This window comes from Impatiens glandulifera, chromosome 9 (assembly GCF_907164915.1).
Source record: "Impatiens glandulifera chromosome 9, dImpGla2.1, whole genome shotgun sequence".
Taxonomy (NCBI): Eukaryota; Viridiplantae; Streptophyta; class Magnoliopsida; order Ericales; family Balsaminaceae; genus Impatiens; species Impatiens glandulifera.
Genome location: NC_061870.1, coordinates 18,381,927 through 18,405,872, shown reverse-complemented (window position 1 = coordinate 18,405,872; position 23,946 = coordinate 18,381,927). Strand labels below are relative to the sequence as shown.

The following is a 23,946-nucleotide window of genomic DNA, read 5'->3' as shown; positions in this document are numbered from 1 at the left end:
AGGGATGAAATTAGAATACATTAGTTGTGATATTTTAGGGATTCTACTTTATTTTAATTCAGGAAAATCAGCTCTTACACGTGTATAAGTATGTATAACCTATTATGAACATATTATATTAAAAACATTTCTTTCTTTTCCATTAAAAAATATATTGACTAGTATGAGAAGAAATATGAAAATAGTCTAACTAAGTTTAATTTATCCTCTAATTTATATATATATATATATATAAATTAAAATAAATAAGTTGAGATATTTTAATAATTCTAATTTATTGGAAGGGATGAAATTAGAATACATTAGTTGTGATATTTTAGGGATTCTACTTTATTTTAATTCAGGAAAATCAGCTCTTACACTTGTATAAGTATGTATAACCTATTATGAACATATTATATTAAAAACATTTCTTTCTTTTCCATTAAAAAATATATTGACTAGTATGAGAAGAAATATGAAAATAGTCTAACTAAGTTTAATTTATCCTCTAATTTATATATATATATATATATATATATATATATATATATATATATATATATATATATATATATATATAAATTAAAATAAATAAGTTGAGATATTTTAATAATTCTAATTTATTGGAAGGGATGAAATTAGAATACATTAGTTGTGATATTTTAGGGATTCTACTTTATTTTAATTCAGGAAAATCAGCTCTTACACTTGTATAAGTATGTATAACCTATTATGAACATATTATATTAAAAACATTTCTTTCTTTTCCATTAAAAAATATTCACACTTTTAAATATATAATTATGTAATGATTTAAGATATGGGTGTAATTTTCAAGAATTTAAAAAACATTATGCACACAACAAAAGATAAAGCAAATAAAAAATGACTACAATCCTTGGGAAATAAGTACAACTTTCTTACTGAATTTCCTACAACCCTATGTTTGTTCCGAAAATGACTGAATCCGAACAAACATCAATAAAATGTCTCAACAATTAACCCTTTAACATCTCCTTATTGTTTTCATTATCATCTCAACACAAAGAATAAAAAAGAGAATGATGTTTCAAAATAATAATAAGAAAAAACTCTACCCATACAATTAGCCTGTTTTCAGAACCAACTTCTACAACAAAGTGAATAGAATTCTTGTTAGGATATGTCTTATTCACCATAGAGAAGAAATGAAAAGCCATTATCTCTAACATGTATTTCTGTATGTAGTATTATTTTGGTAGAGCTCAATCTGGGAGCCATGGGTAAGAAGTCTTCCACTATCTGTATATTTAACAGTAAGTTCATCTGTATCCACATCCGTTTGTTGCTGTTGATTCATCATGTTCAACATCTTCAGTTTACGAGTTATGGCAATCGAGTCCAAGTCCTTTAGCAACTCTTGAGGAATTATTCTATCCTCGAGCATGCTTACAACTGAAGACATGGTTGGTCTGGCAGTAGCCGTGACATTGGTGCAAATCAGAGCTATATTGGTCATCACCATCACCTCATCTGGCTTGAAATCTAGTCCTAACTTTCGATCTACCAAATTTGTAAGAGTTTCATTTTCTCTCAAAACATGTACCTAATTGAGAAAAAAAAAAAACAGAATTATCCATCAAACTAATTTAGTAAAATAAGGGAAACACATATTTGACTTACATAATCAAGAAGGCAGAAATATTCCTCCTCTGGTCTATAAGCTGTGTTACATATCCCACTGACAATTTCTAGAGCAACAATTCCGAAACTGTAAACATCTACTTTGTCTGTCAAATAACCATGCATTGCATACTCGGGTGCTATATATCCGCTGCATAAATAATCTAAAATTATTATTGTATGCCTTGAGGTTCTTCATCTTAAATAAATTTTGAGATGTGTTACATATATTAGGGGTTTGCATGAACAATTTGAAAAAGACACATCAACAATAAATGTGACTTCCATGTTAGTTAGTGTGGTGTCAAGTCATCCAACTAAAAATATATGAATGCATTTCCTATGTCCAGGGCGGAACTAAGATTTGGAATCTACCCGGACTAAAAGTTTTTCACGAAATATACCCGAGCTATAATGTTATTAAAATCAAGGAAAAAACAAAATCTACCTAGTTTGCTGTGACGGTTGTCCTTTAGTGATAGGAAGCGATCAATAACGACGACATTTCTCGTCGTTATTGAATTCATACTAATGTTAGTTATATATACACAAAATATTTTGGGTCACCCGGTTACAACTCAAGTAGCCTTATAGGTAGATCTCCTTGTCTCTACCTGATTTCACTTATGTAGGTTACAGAAAAAACAAGAATTAATACAAAATAAATTAAGACAAGATTTGTCCTAAAGACATTAAAAAAAATGATCTCTAACAATTGACACAACCATCACTCTTTACCTCAAAATTCAGGTAATCCAGTATTGACGTCCCTTTAAACACGTCTAGCAACCTATTTTTGAGCGTAATTATTATTACTTTAAGATAAATATGTTACTAGATAATTATTAGGAACTAGATTAAGATTTATTATTATTATTTTTTGATACCAGAATCTTCAAAACAGCAAGTTTGCACACACCTAACTAATCCCTAGTTTAAGATAAATATGTTACTTAATCCCGATGTTTTGGATGAAAATCGTACTTGAGTCCTCATGAAAGAGGTAAGTTCCTGAGGTCAAGCATCTTTCCATCTAGTACTCTAGTACTCTAATCTGTATATTTATTATTTGAAGTTCATCAGTTTAGATTAGCCTACAAGGAATGTCTCCATATCTTTAGGAGGATGACATGCACAACACTAACTTTTTATTTCCAAGATGTTGATGTAAAAATGAGATAGGAGACATAGAAAGTAGACTCATAAACTAAAGTGTCTTTAAAATTCCTATTATATTTACGTGTATAATAAGTTTGTTGATTAGAAAACTCACTAAGTCCCGGCAACTCTACTGCTTAGGTGGGTATTCTCCTCTTCATTAAGTTTGGCAAGACCAAAATCAGATATCTTGGGATTAAGATCCTTATCAAGCAACACATTTGTAGCCTTGATGTCTCTATGGACAATCTTTAGTCTTGATTCTTCATGGAGAAAAGCTAGACCACGAGCTATTCCAATACAGATCTTATACCTTGTTGACCAATCCAAGAATAAACGGCCATCATCAGTACCTTCACATTATCAGATCAAAAAATGTGATTACAAAAATAAATTTGTACCTAAAAAGTATATAGATGAAAATAAGTCTTATACTTATTAATTACCAAATAAAGAACTAGCAAGACTGTTATTTTCCATGTATTCGTATACTAACAACAACTGATTTCCTTCGATACAACATCCGTGCAGCCTCACAAGATAAGGATGACGCAACGTAGAAATCATCCCGATCTCATTTAGGAATTCGCGGTTCCCTTGTTTTGACTTAGAAGAGAGTTGCTTCACCGCGACCACAGTGCCATCTAATAGAATTCCCTACAAATTATGATGCATTTAATTGTATATCTAAGTATTCGATTTAGATTAATATGGAGAAGTTGTTATCATGACCTGTTTTAATTTTTTTATTTATGTTCAACTATTACTTATTATTTACTAGGGTAGCAAACTTTTTCTCAAAAAGAAATACCTTGTAAACAGGACCAAAACCACCTTCTCCAATCTTGTTAGCAGCATCAAAATTGTTTGTAGCAGCTTCAATTTGCCTCAACGAGAACAAATAAATCTGAAGATCCATCTCCTTTAGATCTGTGCAAGGAAAATTAAGAAACATTTCTAAGAAACTAAGGATAAAGTATCTGCAAAAGCAAATTATAACCGGTTATTAGCGCTTTGAATGAAAACGGAAGACCATGACTGGGGTGTCATGTTAATTCTCCTTAATTAAAGAAAAAAAAATATGTAACAGGTTACACAAATATCAATGTACATATTTTTAAATAGAATGAGATTGAAAGTACTGTAGATATAGTTAAAAAAAGATCAGAAAATCTCCACTAAAAAATGAAATCATTTAAAATATACTTCCAAACAATGCATGGCATCAAGCATTGTCAGATACTCACTCTCTCTAATAACCTTTCAATGCATGTAGTTCTAAACTTGAAGATCATTTGTATTTTTACTCTTTAGCTACAAAGAGAGAGAACCAGGGTTTGGAGATTTGAGTTGGTTGAAGGAAATAAAGAGAACTAAGAGCTTATGGGAAATTAGGTAAGGAAATCTATTCTTCTACAGTTTTAGTTTTTAAAATATATATATGTATAAGTATTTTGGGTATAAGAGGTTGGTTTTCATCAAACAGATGTTAGGGTTACAGATTTATTGTTAAATGAGTTTATAAATGTATGGATCAAGAATGCATGTGTATTTTGATGATGAATTTGATAAAATGATAGTTTAGGATAGATGATTCTGAAATTGTTTTGATAAGAGGATAGGTTTATAATAGTTGATTCTGAAATGGGTTTTGATGAAATGAGGGTTTATGATTGATGATTTTGAAATGAGTTTTGATAAAAGATTGGTTTATGAGAAATGGGTTTCTAAATAGATTGAGTGTATTATTTCGACAATGAAATGCATCACGATAGATTTGGACTTGAGAATGAAGTTTTACATAATTATGTCGATTGGACTATTTTTATTACTCTGGACTTGATTTTGCATTGTTTGTCTAATAATGAACTATTTGTGCCTCGAGTGCCGCTTACACCGGTTATATGCGTCAACGCAAGACACTTATGTCTTGGTTGATGGCCCATGCGTCAATGCAAGACCTATGTCTTGATTGATAGCGCGTCAACGCAAGACGCTTATGTCTTGGTTGATGGCTAATGCGTCTATGCAAGACTTAAAAGTCTTGACAGATGGCTTATTAAATTATTATGATAATACAGACTTTATCTGGATCCCAGAGTTATTACTAAAGTATATATTATTTTATGTCTAATGAGTATCTTAATTACTTAATAGTTGATTAACTTATATTTGGCTTCTTGATCCAGCTGTAGAAGGGTTTGATTTTCTTACTGAGCGTGTTTAGCTCATCCTTTTTAAATGGATTATTTTCAGATAAGAACAACGACTAGTCAAAGGGATTAAGAGACGGAAGACTATAGTAATATAGACTAGCCGGTAAAGAGTTACTCTCTTTTTGTATTAGTAAGGATATATAAAATGTATGTAATATGTAAGGAAGGTTTTTTTGGTAAGAATGGAAGTCATCATCTGTTTGAACTAGAAATGAATTGACCAAAATAATTGTAATGGAAAATGGATTTGGATAAGTTATGTGTTTCTTTTATTAGTAAGAAGGGTTAAAAGAAGTTTTTTTTGTTTAGCCTAGCATGTTATATTTGGCTAATGACATGCGGCCTCTGCACGCCTCATGTTCTTGGTTCGGGGCGTGACACTTTCAGCTCGACCAACATTATCAGATCAAATATTCACTGCCCAAAATTTGTGAAATTTGTCAAGCACAAATGGGAAGTCTGACCTACTAATCTTGCTGACTAATATAGAATGAACCTTCTTATACCTACTAATCTTGCAGACTAATATAGAATGAACCTTCTTATGTTAAGTAATATCGTAACAAAATTCCCTCATAGATATTGTTTTGGGCATAACTTATATATTTGAATATGGTAAGTCATGTGTATAGTAACTTTTCTGAAAACCACTTTCTTTATAACTAAGCTTAAAGAAAGAACATTGACATTAATACCTTGAGACATGGTGCTTCTATGTCCTATACATCCCTTTCTCCAAAGAACGCCAAGAATCAGGACGATTACAACCACTGAAACAACAATGCCAATAATAACACCAACAACAACGGATATTCCTCCAACTGCTTCATCTTCTGTTGCATCTAGAGAAAGAAAAAACATCTTATAGATATTGAATGAGATTTGATCGATAACAATGTTATAAAACAGATTCAAATCACATCTATTAGAAAGAAATATCTACCCCCGTGGAGTTGCACAGAAATAGCTGAAATGAGAGGACCGTATACTCCTCTAGTAGGAATCCCCACAGTTCCTTTACCAGACCAATATAATCTAATTTCTAACGTCCCGCTGGTCACAACAACATCAAAATCTGTCACAATTTCAATGCCAACCCCACCGGCTTCTTTCTCAATGTTAAACTCCTTCAGCACAAGCTTCCCTTGAATGTAAACATCAAATATTCGCCTTCCAAGGCTTCTATAGGTTTTGTCATTGGTAAATGTAATTTCAGCAAAGTGAAGCTTTACACTGTAAATCCCATTCATGAGACAGAATCCATAATATGTTAGTGATATGGGAGTGATTCGTGCATTCATGCTCAACTCAGAACTATTATCCAAGAGCTTAGATGTATTTTCAACGAAAAAAATATTGACAGGCGGGTCATCATCCATGAAATTCCCGGTGCTACTAAACGCCCAGTTACTTCCTCTGTAGAAATTTGCTGGCCCGCCTCGATCTGTATCACTTTCATACCTGGTACTTCCAATTTTTAATTCATTTCCTCCACAATTTATATACAAGGAGTCCAAAGCTGAAAGAGAACAGCAGAAGATCATCGCGGTTCATAAGAGTGAAAAAACAAAATGTATCTCGAGAATGCAAAACATACCGTTTGGACACGGAAACATTCTCAAGCATGAAGCAGTTTCACTAGAATGACAAAGTCAAATGATAACAGCGATTAGTCAATTATGGATTCAAATTCCTTAATAGAACAATGTAATGATTGTCATATAGTTGAAGTATTGAAACTTACTGTGCTAAATTTTCTGAATTGCTAGCAAACAAGTTTCTATAGGAATCAACAGAAAAAGAGAAAGGAAAAAACTTCATCATATCTCTTTATGTCAACGTAATGTTTAAATAGTCCCAAGTAATAATAGGTTTCTTACATTTGTCCTCTTGCACATCCATAGTTAGGAATAAAATTATTATAAGTGAGATCACTGCATAAGAAATTATTACCATTAGTTACAGTGACAATAAGGTTTAGAGAAGAACTTGAGATGAAAAGAGAAAAGGATTTAAGCCATGGAGACGGGACAGGACAAACAGATTTCAATACATTATTAATTCATGAGAATCTGCCTAATTAATGTCACGGCCCACTTGTCTTCCTAACCCAAGAGGCTTAATCACCCATGAAGGCCCAACCCAAAGAACATTCTAGAAAGCTAGAATGCCTTGTGAGTCATTTAATGTAGTGGTGGTTATTAGAGTGGTAGTTGGATAGTAACTCATTATTGTGGTGATTGGCTAGTACACCATTAATGAGGTAGTTGAATGTTATGTAATTAATGCAGTAGGTGAGGATAACCCTATAAATACCTTTGAGATATTCCTTTGTAAAGCACCAAGTATTCAAGTGAGATAATATTAATATTCTTTGTAAGAGTTTACTCTCTCTCTAGAATTCTTGTGTCAATTCTATTAAACGTCGAGTGTTGCGTCGAGAAAGGCTGACTAGTTACTCGTTCTTGCGAAGATCATAACTAGTGCCGCACGGATCGTCAGTGGAAAGACTGAGCCCGTGACAATTGGTATCAGAGCTGAAATGACGAAAAGATCGGATGAAGTTCAAAGGTCGTGGATGAAGTTGAGAATCTTCCCCACGGGACCGGAGAAGATGGTAGGATCTCCCGCAAAGTTCAAACGGGAGGATCCAAAGCTACCAAAGAAAGAGAGAGATCAATGGATGCTATTGTTGACATTATCGCCAGGTTGGAGAAGGTAGAACTCACTATGGCGTACGGACAAGATAATGCCGGGGACCTAGAGGAACGCATTGCCGAGCTCGAAAAAGAGAGAGACGAGCTCCGAGAAGAAATGCAAGGTGCCTTGAACGAGGTCTTGTCCAAATGTCAAGCGCAAACTCAGATCATGGAGCAGACCCTACTTGGCGAAATCAGTACCTTGACCGAGAAACTCGAGGTAATGTCATCTAAATTACAAGCCACTGAAGAGAATGTGGCGTTACTCAAGAAGGCGGTTGCGCAAGAGTGCGGACGTGCGCCTGTAGGAATCCTAAATCCGTCAAGGATAGATGTTCCAAGGCCTAAAGCGTATTTAGGCGAGAGGAATGCGAAGGAGATTGATAACTTCTTATGGGGTCTGGATCAGTACTTCAAAGCTCTCGGCCTGGTAGAAGAGGCGAGGAAGATAGATACTTCCACGACATACTTAGAAGACACCGCAATGTTGTGGTGGAGGCGAAGGAGTAGCGACATAGAAAGAGGTACGTGTTCTATTAACACTTGGACCGAATTAAAGGAAGAACTCAAGAAGCAGTTTTATCCTGAAAATGCTATTCGAGAGGCAAGAGCCAAGTTGCGGCGACTCTCACAAAGGGGGAGTATCAAGGAGTATGTCAAGGAGTTCATCGCTACTCTCCTTGAGATCCCTAACTACTCAGACGACGAAGCCTTGTTTGCTTTCACAGATGGTCTACAAATGTGGGCAAAGCTTGAGTTGGAACGGCGTGGTGTCCAAGATCTAAACACCGCGATCGCTGTTGCCGAATCTCTTGTCGAAATGAGAAGACAAGAGAAACCAAAGTCGACTTATGAGAGGAATGACGAGGGGGAAAATGGTGGAGACCATTTTTACAGCAATGAAGACCCAACTAAGAGGACGAAGCCCAATGGTAGAGGAGATCGGGACGAGAAACGTGGAGAGAGACCCCGGATAAAATGTTTCTTTTGTGAAGGGCCGCATAAAGCAAGAGAGTGCCCTATGAAGAACAAACTATCCGCTTTAATGGAGGAGCAAGAAGGCCTTCACGATGAAGCTCGATTGGGGTCGTTAAATCTCCTTAGTGCCGTTAAAGCAAAGTTTGAAGGGTCAAAGACCGCGAAGAAAGGACGATTATTCGTGGAAACAAAAATAAAAAGCCATATGGTTAAAGCTTTGTTGGATACGGGAGCCAACAACAACTTTCTAGAGGTAAAAGAGGCGGAAAGACTAGGGATTAAGTACACCAAAGAAAAGGGGTGGCTTAAAGCAGTCAACTCGGCACCAAGTGCAACTTATGGAGTTACTCGTAATGTAAAAGTCAACTTGGGGGAGTGGACTGGCCTTCTGGATTTCTCCATTATTGACATGGACGACTACAAAATGGTTCTTGGAATAGAGTTCCTAGACAAGGTAAATGCATTTATAGTCCCTTCTGCTAATGCTATGTACATTCTAGAGCAAGGCAATACTTACACAATACATTTAACACGAGAAGGCAAGAGAGAAACTAGGCACATCTCTGCCATGCAACTCTCAAAAGGTGTAAAGGAGGACTATTCATCATCTTTTGTTACTTTGAAAGAAGATGAGAAAGCTGTGGTCCAAGAGAAGACACCTCCGGAAGTTACAACTGTCCTAGAGAAAGTTCAGGATGTAATGCCCGCCGAATTTCCAAAGAAACTCCACCATGAGAGAGAGGTGGACCATAGAGAAGAGTTAGTCAATGGTACTAAACTATCGGCGACAATCTTTTATCGCATTGAATCTCCCAAATTGGAGGGAGTGAAGAGACAACCGGAGGAGTTGCTCTTCAAGAAAGGGAAGTGCGAAATTGACAAGACCGCCAAGAGAATGAAGAAATGTGAGGACAAGAAGAGAAGACACTTGGAGTTCGGAGGAAACCGAGTGGTAGTAAAACTTCTCCTCCATCAAGAGAGACGATTTTCCAAAGTTCACAAGGGGTCTGTGAGGCGATACGAAGGCCCTTTCTTAAAGAAGAGTCAGGTTAGAAAGCTAACATATTGCTCAAAACTTTTGTCACATTTGGAGACATCATTTAGACCTACAAAGAGGATGCGACGAGGACGTCGCCGGAATGAGTGGGGGAGAATGTCACGGCCCACTTGTCTTCCTAACCCAAGAGGCTTAATCACCCATGAAGGCCCAACCCAAAGAACATTCTAGAAAGCTAGAATGCCTTGTGAGTCATTTAATGTAGTGGTGGTTATTAGAGTGGTAGTTGGATAGTAACTCATTATTGTGGTGGTTGGCTAGTACACCATTAATGAGGTAGTTGAATGTTATGTAATTAATGCAGTAGGTGAGGATAACCCTATAAATACCTTTGAGATATTCCTTTGTAAAGCACCAAGTATTCAAGTGAGATAATATTAATATTCTTTGTAAGAGTTTACTCTCTCTCTAGAATTCTTGTGTCAATTCTATTAAACGTCGAGTGTTGCGTCGAGAAAGGCTGACTAGTTACTCGTTCTTGCGAAGATCATAACTAGTGCCGCACGGATCGTCAGTGGAAAGACTGAGCCCGTGACATTAAGCATGGAGAGATAATAAGTTATATATAGAGAGAGTTTGAAAAGCTATTTTATATATTATGATATAATGAAATAGACATGTACATTGAACATTGATCATATACACACTACCTTCCATCTATATTATGGTAATGAAATAAAATTAAATACAGTAAAACCAAATAAGGTAGAATAAACTGTGTAGGCCTTAATTCATCAAATTGTCTGCTTAACACGTTCTCTAAGATGAAATGTGTCGTGTCCCGATAGTTCACGTTTTCCAATAATGTACGTTATCAATAAATCTGTAACTCGATCTAGAATTATTTTGGTAAACAGGTAGAGAAGAAGAAGAAAAAAAAAATAGATAGTCCGGGTAAAGAAGAACAAGAAAAAGAAAACGAAAAAGAAAAACCAAGAGCAATTACTCAAGGTATTCTATTATCAGAAGAAAGATAATATGATTTACATCCAAAATATATCATATCATAACCATTAGTAATCTATATATATATACTAAGGAGTTCCAACTAACTAACTGAAATACTAACTGTTTAACTGAAATGTTCTAAGTAAAATTGATTTAGAGGGACATGACAATCCCCATTCCTTAAAAGTCTGCTTATAGGCTGAGCATACTTTCTCTTACTGTTTCACCAATGCTTTGGCCTCAATGTGATCTCTACTTACCTCCTCCTTAACATCATATAAACAAATCTTACTCTTCACTGTCCCCAAGTTTTAACCATTTCTTTAATTTGTCATCAAGTTCGATATTAAATAGTTGTCGATTAGCACATATGTGACATGTGCTATATTTCTCATCACATTTGAAACAAAGGCCTTGTTGTTTCTTTTCTCGTATCAATTCCCAATTTACATTTCTAGTTGATTGTTCCAAATTATAGTGACCTCCTGTATTATCTGTCCAGGCTGGTTTTAGATGATTTGTTCTAATTGAATCTCTAATCGTCTGTATGTGGTTCTGATATCATTCGGTAATGGAGCTAAAAAATCATTCTTCTTCATCGCTAACCTTATTTCTTTGTCCAAGGTTTCCGGTTCCAACAATTTTAACGTCTCTTTCAGTTCGTCACGCAGACCTCCTAAGAAATATTGCACATAGTAATTTTCGCTCTGGGTACATTCTTTGCAATAACTAACGATCGTAATTTCAACCATTGGTCAATGTATTATGTTAATGATCTTGTCTGTGTAAATTGATGAAATTCAATAATGATGTTCTGATGACCTGCTTCTTGAAAAGCTAATAAAACTTCATTAGTAAATTCGTCCCATGTAGTTATAGTATAATCTACCATATATTCGCTCGTCCTTTAAAGAAAATACCCTTATAACTTCTTCCTCGTTACTTTTTTTAGGTATGTTTCTTGCTTCAAGCTTGACTTCCAAATTAGTTAAGAATTTTGACTGTATCAATTTAAGACGCTTGGTCGCATCTTGTTAGAATCTTGCGGTTTCTTGGTGTATGAGTTCGAATTGTTTAGCATTTTCCTGTTGTAACTCTATGAATTGGGATATCAACTTTGTTTTTGTTACCCGTTGTTGTTCTTGAATTTTTGTTGTAACGTAATAAGTTGTCTTGCCACGACCGTTTCTAGTTTCTGTTGATTATATGGTCGTGTAAGAGGGTAAAATGCACAACTGATTTTTAGTGTCGGGTAGTTTATTTAATGAAGCTTCAAACGATTATTTACGCTCCAAGATTAGTGTTAGTAATGTATTGATCAAATATGTGGCGGTATGAAAAACATCAACCCAATATTCTGGTAACTTTGCATGAGCATGTAAGGTTAAACTTGTTATTTTTTTTTCAACAAAGCCATTTTGATCACTAGTGTATGGGTAAGAGGGTCTGTATTGTAACCATGAAGATCTATAATTGATTTTAAACTAAAATTTTGAATTTAATAAAAAAATTCAAGACGTCTGATTTTCGTGTAAACGAATATAACCACGTAAATCGACTATAATGATACACAAACAAAACAATGTATCGATAATCATATGAAGAATCAACTGGAGCGGATCCCAAACATCATAATGTATCAAATCAAGAGAGGCATGAGTTCATGTATATGAAATTGAAAATGGAGTTTGTGAGTTTTTCCAATGTTACACGATTCACAAAATGAGAGATTGTTTGTACCTACTATCCGTAGTTTAAAACGAGAAATGATAAAAATGTTGCAGAAATATAATGACTCAAACAATGATGTCCTGTGTCAACATTAGAGCGTGTTGTAATAAAAAAAAAACATCGTGATGTCTAGTTAGGTAAATTATCAAGACAATATATACCTTCTTTAAGTACTCCTCTTATCAGTTCAATCTTTGAAATCAGGTCCTTCACAACCCAGAAGGTACAGTGAAATTCAAAAAAGACATTGTTGTCGGTTCAAAACGAGTTACACTTAGTACATTTTTTGAAATATCTGGAACTTAAAAAATATTTTCGAAATGTAGTGGCCTTTGAATGCTCGGAGTAGTTGAGTTTCCAATATTAGCTATAGAGATACCCATGTCATTATGCACCGGAGTCGGGATACTATGCTGAATCCGACTTAGAATGGATAGAGTTCATTATAACTATTGGAAAAAATTGTTTCTTATCATAACTATATTTTTCTGTTTGCTGGAAATTATGATAAATATGAACTTGAAGTGCTACGACCTTCATTTCGATTATTATTCTGATTTCCTTGTTGATTTCTTTCATATGCAAGCAGTAAATTCTCATGTTGCTCGTGCATAAGAAAAATTCCCGTAAGTTCGTTGACCCTTACGGGTTCTCGTCTTATGGCGAACGCAACAACGATTGATTCAAAACTTGATCCCAAACCTCCAGGAATATATTGAACAAAATCAAAATTCGTAACCTTATGGTCAACCGTAGCCGAGACATAGTTTGACTAAAGAATTTTTTTCTAGGCTTTCCAAAATTTTCCAGCCGTATTATTAGCATCTGCTAACTTGTGTGAAAACAAATTCAGTAAAAATTGAGATTAACCAACTTTAAACTTTTGAATCTTCTCATTCTTTAAACTTTTGAATCTTAAAATCTGTTTTTGTTATCCCATCTTTGTCAATGATTCTTGTCAATGATCCTAATTATAGTTAATGAGGATTTTCTTCTCCATTAATATGTTGGATGAGACCACGTCCTTTAATGAGAGAAATAACTTGAGATTTCCATAGAATATAATTGTATTAATCAAGCTTCAAAGTAATTAAGGAGTTATCCTTTAGCTTTGATACCAAGAAAGAAATAAAAGACTTGTAAGTAAGGAAAGAAATGATCTCAATGTTCTTGAATGTTATTAATTGATATTTTATCTTTTATTAATGATTGGTATACTTTACAATATAATTGAACTATCATATTTATAACTGTAGAAATAGAGAGGGAAAATATTATTTAGATTAGTTGAGTTGAAGTTTACATAAGAAATTCAGATATTTAAAAGACATTGAGTGTGATAATAAGTAAACACTTACAACACTCAATAACACTCAACATGTTAAGCGTAAAAAAAAACATAATGTTGAGTGCAAACAAAATTACCCCAATCCAAGATGAAGAGATAATTCAACACTCCCCCTTAAGTTTGGTGTTACGAATGAAAGAATTTAATAATAGGATTTTCCATAGTTACAGCCTCTCCAATAGATGGAGATTATATATAGAGATAAGAGGCTTAAAACCTAATGTATCTGGGCCTTAATATATATATGGGTCTTAATACATAACACCCTAAATATATAAATACTATACAATATTAACCCATTATTTTAACACTCCCCTCAAGTTGGAGCGAAGAAATTCATCATGCCTAACTTGCTTATAATGAGAATAAAATCTCTACTACTAAGACCCTTAGTTAAGACATCGGTTAGTTGATCGTTAGTCTTTACATACGGGGTACAGAGGAGACCGCTGGAAATATTCTCCTTAATGAAGTGTCGGTCAATCTCAATATGCTTGGTTTGATCGTGTTGAACCAGATCATGAGCAATAGAGATAGCAGCCTTGTTATCACAAAATAGTTTCATAGGACCAGTTAGTGTGTAACCAAGTTCTACAAGAAGGGACCGAGTCCACAAGAACTCACTAACGCCAAGAGCCATAGCTCTGTACTCTGCCTCGGCACTAGACCTTGCTACAATTGCTTGTTTCTTGCTACGCCAAGTTACCAGGTTACCTCCAACAAAGGCACAATAACCTGAAGTGGAACGTCTATCATCCAAGGAGCCATCCCAATTTAAGTCGGTATATCCTTGAACATCTATGTGACCTTGATGCTTAAACAAAAAGACTTTACCCGTTACCCGATGTTGCCTTAAAGTATCTTAGAATGCGATGGACTGCATTTATATGAGTCTCGCGAGGATCATGCATGTATTGGCTCACAACACCAACAGAATATGTAATGCCAGGTCTAGTATGAGCAAGGTATATAAGTCTCCCGACTAACCGTTGATATCTCTCCTTATCCACTTCATTACGAACACCTCCGAAGAGCTTATGATTAGCTTCAAAAGGTGAGTCCGCAGGTTTGCATCTTAGTATCAGATAAGAGATCAAGGACATACTTCCGTTGGGAGAGAAAGATCCCACGAGACGATTTAGCTATCTCAATCCCAAGAAATTACCACAACGAACCCAAGTCTTTGACCTCAAACTCGGTCGCCAACCGTTGTTTGATTAAGTTAATCTCATCTTCATCATCACCCGTTACAATGATGTCATCGACATACACAATCAATATTGTGATCTTGTCTCCTTGTCTCTTAACAAACATTGTATGGTCTGAGTTGGTCTGCTTTAACCCAAACTTTTTTATAGCACCGTGAAATCTCACAAATCATGCTCTAGGAGATTGTTTTAGCCCATACAAAGTTTTCTTGAATTTAAACACTTTCCCTTCTGTAATGTGAGATGAGAAGCCATGAGGGACATCCATATAAATTTCTTCCTCTATGTTGCCATGCAAAAAGAAATTTTTCACATCAAGTTGTTGAAGATTCCATTCTAGATTGGTAGCACAAGAAATTAGGATCCGAATAAAGTTCATCTTGGCGACGGGAGCGAACGTCTCCTGATAGTAAATCCCAAGTGTCTGTGTGTACCCCTTCGCAACCAGTTTTGCCTTGTACATTTCAACTGACCCATCTGACTTATATTTTACAGTGAACACCCATTTGCATCCAACTGTTTTTTTTCCAACAGGAAGAGTCACAAGATCCCATGTGTCATTCTTCTTAAGAGCATTCATCTCTTCACCCATAGCACATTCCCACTTTGGTTCAAGTATAGCATTCTGCCAACGCTGAGGAATAGGAATAGAAGACAAAGTGGAAACAAATGCACAATAGGAAGGATATACAGAATCATAAGAAACGAAGTTAGAAATAGGATGATGAGTACATTTTCTAGAACCTTTTCTAGTAGTTATGGGAAGATCAAGGTCAAAAAGAGAAGGATTACCGTTTGTATAAGAAGAATGAGCAACTGTAGGACTAACTTTCGGATCAGAAAATTTAGGGACTCTGTAATACGTTTAAAAAATAACAAATTTGAAGTGAATGATGGAACATTTAAGACAGAGTTCAAAGGTAACTTAGAAGAAAGCTGAATAGACCATTTTCTTAAAATAGGTATAAGGTATCCATCTGCAACCGGTTGCAACTGTATTCTATTGAGATAAATAAGAGCTAAACAAGCTAGAAGAATTTTTCATATGGTCAGAGGCTCCTGAATCGATGATCCAAGACAGATGAGAGGATGTGGAAGAAGCAAAAAAGTTGGCTAGCAAGTTGCGAAGAGCACTCGTCTCCTAAACTGTCAAAGGAACCTCCGCTATAAGTGGAGGAGTATCCATACCAGAAATTTGTGTCTCCACTGAAAGGTGAACATTATACTGACGATGTCCTCTAGAGTCACGACCTCGGCCGCGACCACGACCACGACCATGAAGGTGAGGATGTAGAAGAAAACACCTATCACGAGTATGCCTTGTCTTCTGGCAGTGATCACACAGAGGTGGACTCACATCAATAAAGGGAGGTGCTACTGACGGGGCGATAACAAGAATATGGGTAGAAACAAGAGCAGAACGATCAGAGTGTTCCGATTGAGGAACCATAGTATGGCGTCGAGTCTCCTCCCCCCTGAATACGAGCATGGGCAATCGAAACATCAAGGAGTAGAACTTTCCCGATCAATTTTGTCTTAATAGGATCATAGTAGATATCTAGCCCAGCTAGGAAGTCAATCACGATCTTCTTCTACAATCCTTTGATAAACTTCTGCATCTTTCGTACATTCTGCTCTAAAGATGCGATAATAATCTAGCTCCGTCCATAACTCAGTCAACTCATAGTAATACTCTTCTAGTGTCCTGTTACCCTGTACTGTCTCCCGAACTCTCTTTCGAATCTCATAAACTTTCGAACAATGAATGGGAGTACGTCTTAGCTATCAAGCTCCAAATTTCTTAAGTAGTGACAAGAAAATAGATAGCTCTTCTGAATATTTGGTTCCATAGAATTAAAGAGCCACGTTTTCACCATGGCATTGTCCGATTCCCAATCATCCAATCTCGGATCATCATCCTTGGGTTTCTTAGATTTCCCATTAATGAATTTCTACATTCTATTGGCTTGAATTGAAAGTAAACAAGCTTATGACCATGCAAGATAGTTTGACCCATCAAATTTCACGAGGCCAAGAACGAGGGACGAGTTTAAATGATATTCCTGACTAACACCACCGTCACTATCTTTGGAACTAGGTTTACCTTCTTCTGACATGGCGAATAAATGCAAGCAATCCTCAAGAACAAACCCAATAATAATTAGAGAGGAAGGGAAAAACGAAAAAGAAACTCTAACCCTAATTCCATAGCTCTGATACCATGTTACGAATGAAAGGATTCAATAATAGAGTTTCCATAATTACAGCCTCTCCAATAGATGAAGATTATATATAGAGATAAGAGGCTTAAAACCAGTGTTCTAAATGGCGGTCGAGGCGGCCGCCTAGGCGGTAGATGGTCCAATATCGCTCCGCCTATACATGAGGCGGTCAGATTATTTAATTATTTATTATTTTTAATTAATTAATTACTAATATTATTATATATATAAATTCAATAAAAACTCTTTATCTCCCACTATTTATATAAATTTTGAAATGATTCTTTGCATTTCAATTCATTTATCTTATTCTTTTCCGTTTCTTATCTCATTCACATCACCTCCCTTATCATCTACATATCATTCGATCATCTAAACATTTATCTCTCCTACATACTTATTTTTGTTAGATATTACTATATTAGAGAATATTAATTTGACTTTTTGATAAAATGATAATTATAGAACATCTTTATTATATTTATATTTATTTATATTCAACCGCTTATGCACCGCCTAGGCACCTGAGGCAGTAGGCAGTCATTTACCGCTCCGCCACCGCCTACCGCCATTTAGAACACTGCTTAAAACCTTAATGTATCTGGGCCTTAATATATATATGGGCCTTAATACTTAACACCCTAAATATATAAATACTATACAATATTAACCCATTATTTTAACATTGGGTAATGTTAGCCACCTAAGAGGAATAGCCTTGGACAACTATGAGAGCGGAGAGGATGTTGCCGAGGGGATCGGATGTTGATAACAGCGAGTGACAGTTTGAATCGTCAGAGTGTCGCTGAATGTTGATGACAACGAGTGACGTATTAATTGACGGAGTGTCGATGGATGTTGATGACAGTGAGTAACGTTTGAATTGCCGAAGTGTCGTTGGATGTTGATGATAACGAGTGACGTTTAAATTTTCGGAGTGTCGCTGGATATTGATGACAGCGGGATGACTTTGAATCGTCGGAGTGTCACTGAATGTTGATAACAGCGAGACGCCTTTGAATCGCCGGAGTGTTACTGGATTAATTTTTTTTGTAGGCAGACTATACCATGTAACTGGACGGTGATAATGTTTGGACAAATTAAGTCCGGAAAAAAATTGTCGAAACACGAAGATGAACAGATCGGTCGAGATATAAAGTACAATTTTTTAAATGACAAAAATACTAAGAAATAGCTCAAGAACGTTATGGAATTTGTGATAAATGATTTCGGAAAATATGAGATAATAGAATTATTTGAGTTCTCCAAGGGCTATTTCCACAATTGGAGGAGGTAATGAAAAATTGTGAACAAGTTTATTCAAGATGGAAAAACCTGCTCTGATACCAAGTACAAATTTTAGAGAAGGGAAAATATTATTTAAATTAGTTGAGTTAAAATTTATATAAGAAATTCAGATATTTAAAAGACATCAAGTGTGATAATAGGTAAAGAATGACAACACCCAACATATTGAGTATAAACAAAGTAACATGTTAAGTGCAAACAAAATTGCACAAATTCAAGATGAAGAGATAATTCAACAATAACCAAACAAAAGAAACTAACTTACGAAAATAAAGAAATAAAAAATTAAAAAAAAATAAAAAGTTTTTATAATAATAGAAGTAGAAATAGGAGCACATTACTTTAATCAATTACTAAAAAGTCATTTGTCTTTTTAACACGAAAAATATTTTTTTTGCATTATTCATTTTGAATGCTTGAATGTATGTTTAAAATTGACTTTGAATCATGGTAGAATTGTTGGAAGATTTGGCCAACCACATACTTTTCTTTCTTTCATCAACCTACATTCATGTGCGAGATGTGTGATTATCAATAAAATGAGAACCATCAATTTTCATTCAAAGTGTTTATGCGGGGAATGTTGAGTTATGGAGCCTACACTTATAATAAACTCTACATTGTTAATTAGAGTTTATTGGGTTTATCTTTTTTTTGGTTTTGGGCTTGGGCCTGACCAAAGTTATTTAGGTTTATTACCTGAATGTTTACCCTATAAATATGTAATTATTAAGGGTTTACAGTGTGTAGATAGAATTCTAGAGAGATAAAGTGTGAGGCAAAAACTCTGTATTCCTTCTTCTTCTTCATAGTAAATCTGGTGATGGCTGAAGTGGATGTAACTCAATTTGAGTGAACCACTATAAATCTGTGTGTTTTTGTGTTCTTCTTTCTTGTGTTTTTACAGATTGTTTTCAAGCTGATAGGATTTGGGAGATACAAATCCTAACAACTGGTATTAGAGTAGCTAGGCTAGATCTGAGCATTGGAAATGATGGCAAGTGAGAACAGTATAGGATATGGGATTGGAAGATTTGATGGGACAGATTATGCCTTCTGGAGAATGTATATTGAAGATTATCTCTATGGAAAGAAGCTTCATGTTCCTTTGAGTGAGAAACCAGAGAAGATGGATGAAGCTGAATGGAAACTCCTTGATAGACAGGTTTTGGGAGTTGTCCGATTGACGCTAGCCAAGACAGTTGCTCACAATGTAGCAAAGGAGAAGACCACCATGGGTCTGATAAAAGCTCTTTCTGATATGTATGAGAAACCATCTGCTAACAACAAGGTACACTTAATGAAAAGACTCTTTTACTTAAGAATGGTTGATGGTACTTCTGTCACTACTCATTTGAATGAATTCAATACAATTGTGAATCAATTGCTATCTGTTGAGATTGATTTTGGGGATGAAGTTAGTGCCCTGATTTTGTTAGCATCTCTACCAAATAGCTGGGAACCTATGAGGGCAGCAATTAGTAATTCAGTTGGAAATGCTAAACTGAAATTTGTTGAAGTTAGAGATCGTATTCTTGCTGAAGAGGTTCGTAAAATTGATTCTGGTGAAACGTTCAAAGGTTCTGCTCTGAATGTAGAAAACAGGGGCAGAGGTAATGATAGAAATTTCAACTGAAGTAAGAGCAGATCTATGTCAAGGAGCAAGAGGAGTCAGTCCAAGTCTGGGAGGACATTTGAGTGCTGGAATTGTGGTAAACAGGGTCATCTGAAGAGGAACTGCAAAACACCGAAGAAAAACGGTGATGATAAAAATGATGCAGCCAACGTTGTTAATCTGTCACTGATGCGTTACTTCTGTCTGTTGATAGCCCGATAGATTCATGAGTTTTGGACTCAGGAGCGTCTTTCCACACCACTGCTCACAAAGAATTAATGGAGAATTATGTGGCTGGAAACTGTGGGAAAGTTTATCTCGCAGATGGTGAGCCACTGGATATTGTTGGCATTGGTGACATCAAATTGAAGATGACAAATGGTTCTGTTTGGAAGATTAATAAGGTGAGACACATTCCAAGTTTAATGCGCAATTTGATCTCTGTTACACAACTTGATGAAGAAGGTCACAATTTCAGTTGTGGAAATGGTGCATGGAAGGTGACTAAAGGAGCAATTGTTGTTGCTCGAGGTCACAAAACTAGAACGTTATACACGACTTCAACTTGCAGAGAAACAGTTGCTGCTGTAATTAATGACTCGAAGAACAGTGAGCTATGGCATTGCAGGTTGGGCCATATGAGCGAAAAAGGGATGAAAATTCTTTTGAAGAATGGACAGATTCCAGAACTGAAGTCTGTTGAACATCAGTTATGTGAAAACTGCATTCTTGGAAAACAAAAACGGGTGAGTTTCTTAAAAACTGGGAAGGAGCTCAAGAAAGAAAGACTAGAGTTGGTACACACTGATGTGTGGGGACCTGCACATGTTTCTTCTATTGGCGGATCATACTACTATGTGACTTTTATAGATGATTCAACAAGAAAAGTATGGGTTTACTTTATGAAGCACAAGTCTGAAGTATTTGCTATTTTCAAGAAGTGGAAGGCTTTGGTTGAAAATGAAACAAATCAGAAAGTTAAGTGCTTGAGATCCGACAACGGAGGTGAATATATCAATTCAGATTTCAAAGAGTATTGTGCTGAGAATGGGATCAGTATGGTGAAGACTGTTCCCTGAATGCCTCAAGAGAATGGAGTAGCTGAAAGAATGAATCGAACATTGAACGAGCGTGCTAGAAGCATGAGATTGCATGCAGGACTGCCTAAAACCTTCTGGGCAAAAGCTATTAATACTGCTGCCTATTTGATAAACAGGGGACCCTCTGTTCCTCTTGAATTCAGAATTCCTGAAGAAGCTTGGAGCAATAAAAAGGTAAATCTTTCTTATTTGAAAGTGTTTGGTTGTTTATCATATGTTCATATTAATGAATGTGATAGGAGCAAGCTTGATCCAAAATCTAATAAATATTTTTTTATTGGTTATGGTGATATTGAGTTTGGTTATCGTTTCTGGGATAATCAAAATCGGAAGATCATTCGTAGCAGAAATGTTATCTTCAATGAACAGGTTCTCTACAAAGATTGTGTTGGGAAGACATCAGATGGTGATTCCAAGTCTGAAGAGACTGGTACAGTCGATTTGAGACAATTTTCAGCTGAATATATACCGGTTGTCGAAGAAGAACAATGTGTTGTTCAAGATGAAATCGTTTTGAACGTGGCCCCAGAGGTAAATTAGCAAACACCGGTTATACAGTTAAGAAGATCGTTAAGAAATCGAAAACCAGTTGAGAGGTGGTCTCCATCTCTGAACTATATCTTGTTGACAGATAGAGGTGAACCTGAATGCTATGAGGAAGCAATACAATATGATGAATCAGTTAAGTGGGAGTCTGCGATGAAAGATGAGATGGACTCTTTGATGTTGAATCAGACTTGGGAGCTCACTGAGCTACCAAAGGGAAAGAAAGCACTTCACAACAAATGGATCTTCAGGATTAAAGAAGAACATGATAAAACCATGAGGTACAAGGCAAGGTTGGTTGTGAAAGGATTTCAACAGAAAGAAGGTATTGACTACAATGAAATCTTCTCTCCAGTAGTTAAATTGATGACAATTATAACTATTTTGAGTTTGGTTGTGAAAGAAGACCTTCATCTTCAACAAATGGATGTCAAAACTGCTTTTCTTCATGGTGATCTAGATGAAGAAATTTATATGCGACAACCAGAAGGATTTGAAATCAAAGGAAAAGATGAGCTTGTGTGTAAGCTTCGGAAGAGTATGTATGGTTTGAAACAGGCTCCAAGGCAATGGTACAAGAAGTTTGATAGCTTCATGAAAAGTAACAATTTTTTGAGGTGTGAAGCTGATCATTGCTGCTATATCAAGAGGTTTGATAAATCGTACATTATTCTTCTTCTCTACGTTGATGACATGTTGATTGCTGGAGCAAGCTTGTATGAGATTAACAAGCTTAAGAAAGAGTTGTCTGAAAAGTTTGCAATGAAAGATTTGAGTGCTGCAAAACAAATCCTTGGAATGAGAATTTTCAGGGATGAAAAAGTTCTCAAGCTTTCACAAGAAGAATATGTGAAGAAAGTTCTTAGCAGGTTCAACTTGTATGATGCAAAACCAGTTACTACCCCCTTAGCTAGTCACTTCAGACTATCTAAAGATTAGTCGCCTTCAACAGAGGAGGAGAAAAATTACATGGCAACGGTTCCTTATGCCTCTGCCATTGGTTGTATTATGTATGCGATGGTTTGCACAAGACCAGACATAGCACATGCAGTGGGAGTTGTTAGTAGATTCATGAGCAATCCGGGTAGACAACATTGGGAAGCAGTAAAGTGGATACTACGATACTTAAGAGGAAGTACGGGCCTTGCTTTGTGTTTTCGAAAGTCTAATATGGGATTGGAAGGATATGTTGATGCTGACAATGGTGGTGATGTTGATAGTAGGAAAAGCACAACAGGGTACATTTATACTCTGGGAGGTACTGCAATCAGTTGGGTTTCAAAATTGCAGAAGACTGTTGCTCTTTCTAGTTGTGAGGCAGAGTATGTTGCTGTGACAGAAGCTGCTAAGGAGATGATGTGGTTACAACCTTTTTTGCGAGAATTGGGTCAAGACTACGAGGGAAGTGTGTTGCGATGCGACAGTCAGAGTGCCATTCATTTGGCAAAGAATCTTGTTTATCATGGCAGGACGAAACATATACAGGTTCGTTATCATTTCATCCGGTCAGCTTTAGAAGATGGAGTATTAGCTCTTGAGAAGATTCTCGGGAGTGAGAATCCAGCTGATATGTTGACGAAAGCTGTGACAAATGAGAAACTGAAGTTGTGTGCAACTTCAGTTGGTCTTCTTCGTTAAGAAACCGAATGGAAAGCCACTACCGATCGAGAGATGATGAAGTTAGTCTCCAAGTGGGAGATTGTTGAGTTATGGAGCCTACACTTATAATAAACTCTACATTGTTAATTAGAGTTTATTGAGTTTATCTTTTTTTGGTTTTGGGCTTGACCAAAGTTATTTAGGTTTATTACCTGAATGTTTACCCTATAAATATGTAATTATTAAGGTTTTACAGTGTGTAGATAGAATTCTAGAGAGATAAAGTGTGAGGCAAAAACTTTGTATTCCTTCTTCTTTTTCATAGTAAATCTGGTGGTGGCTGAAATGGATGTAGCTCAATTTGAGTGAACCACTATAAATCTGTGTGTTCTTGTGTTCTTCTTTCTTGTGTTTTTACAGATTGTTTTCAAGCTGATAGGATTTGGGAGATACAAATCCTAACAGGGAAGTCCTCAAAAGTCATTAGTGAAAACGGGTTGGATGGTGAGTATTTGATGTTAAGAAAAGATGATCGAACTAGAAAATTTACATTTATTACACTGAAATAA

At 35.8% G+C, this 23,946-nt stretch overlaps 2 protein-coding genes across 2 annotated transcripts; both read right to left on the bottom strand.

Annotated features, from left to right (window-relative positions):
- Positions 1-1,176: 1,176 nt before the first annotated feature.
- On the bottom strand, positions 1,177-3,765 carry LOC124915928 (probable LRR receptor-like serine/threonine-protein kinase At1g53430). Its single transcript, XM_047456674.1, has 5 exons — positions 3,614-3,765; positions 3,249-3,459; positions 2,918-3,155; positions 1,630-1,795; positions 1,177-1,567 (listed from the first exon to the last, which is right to left on the bottom strand). Exons 1-5 carry the CDS (start codon positions 3,755-3,757, stop codon positions 1,187-1,189), a joined length of 1,140 nt encoding a protein of 379 aa, XP_047312630.1. The 5' UTR covers positions 3,758-3,765; the 3' UTR covers positions 1,177-1,186.
- Positions 3,766-5,929: 2,164 nt separating this feature from the next.
- On the bottom strand, positions 5,930-6,580 carry LOC124915927 (probable LRR receptor-like serine/threonine-protein kinase At1g07650). The gene has a single exon (XM_047456673.1). It carries the CDS (start codon positions 6,560-6,562, stop codon positions 5,930-5,932), a length of 633 nt encoding a protein of 210 aa, XP_047312629.1. The 5' UTR covers positions 6,563-6,580.
- Between the last annotated feature and the right edge of the window lie 17,366 nt (positions 6,581-23,946).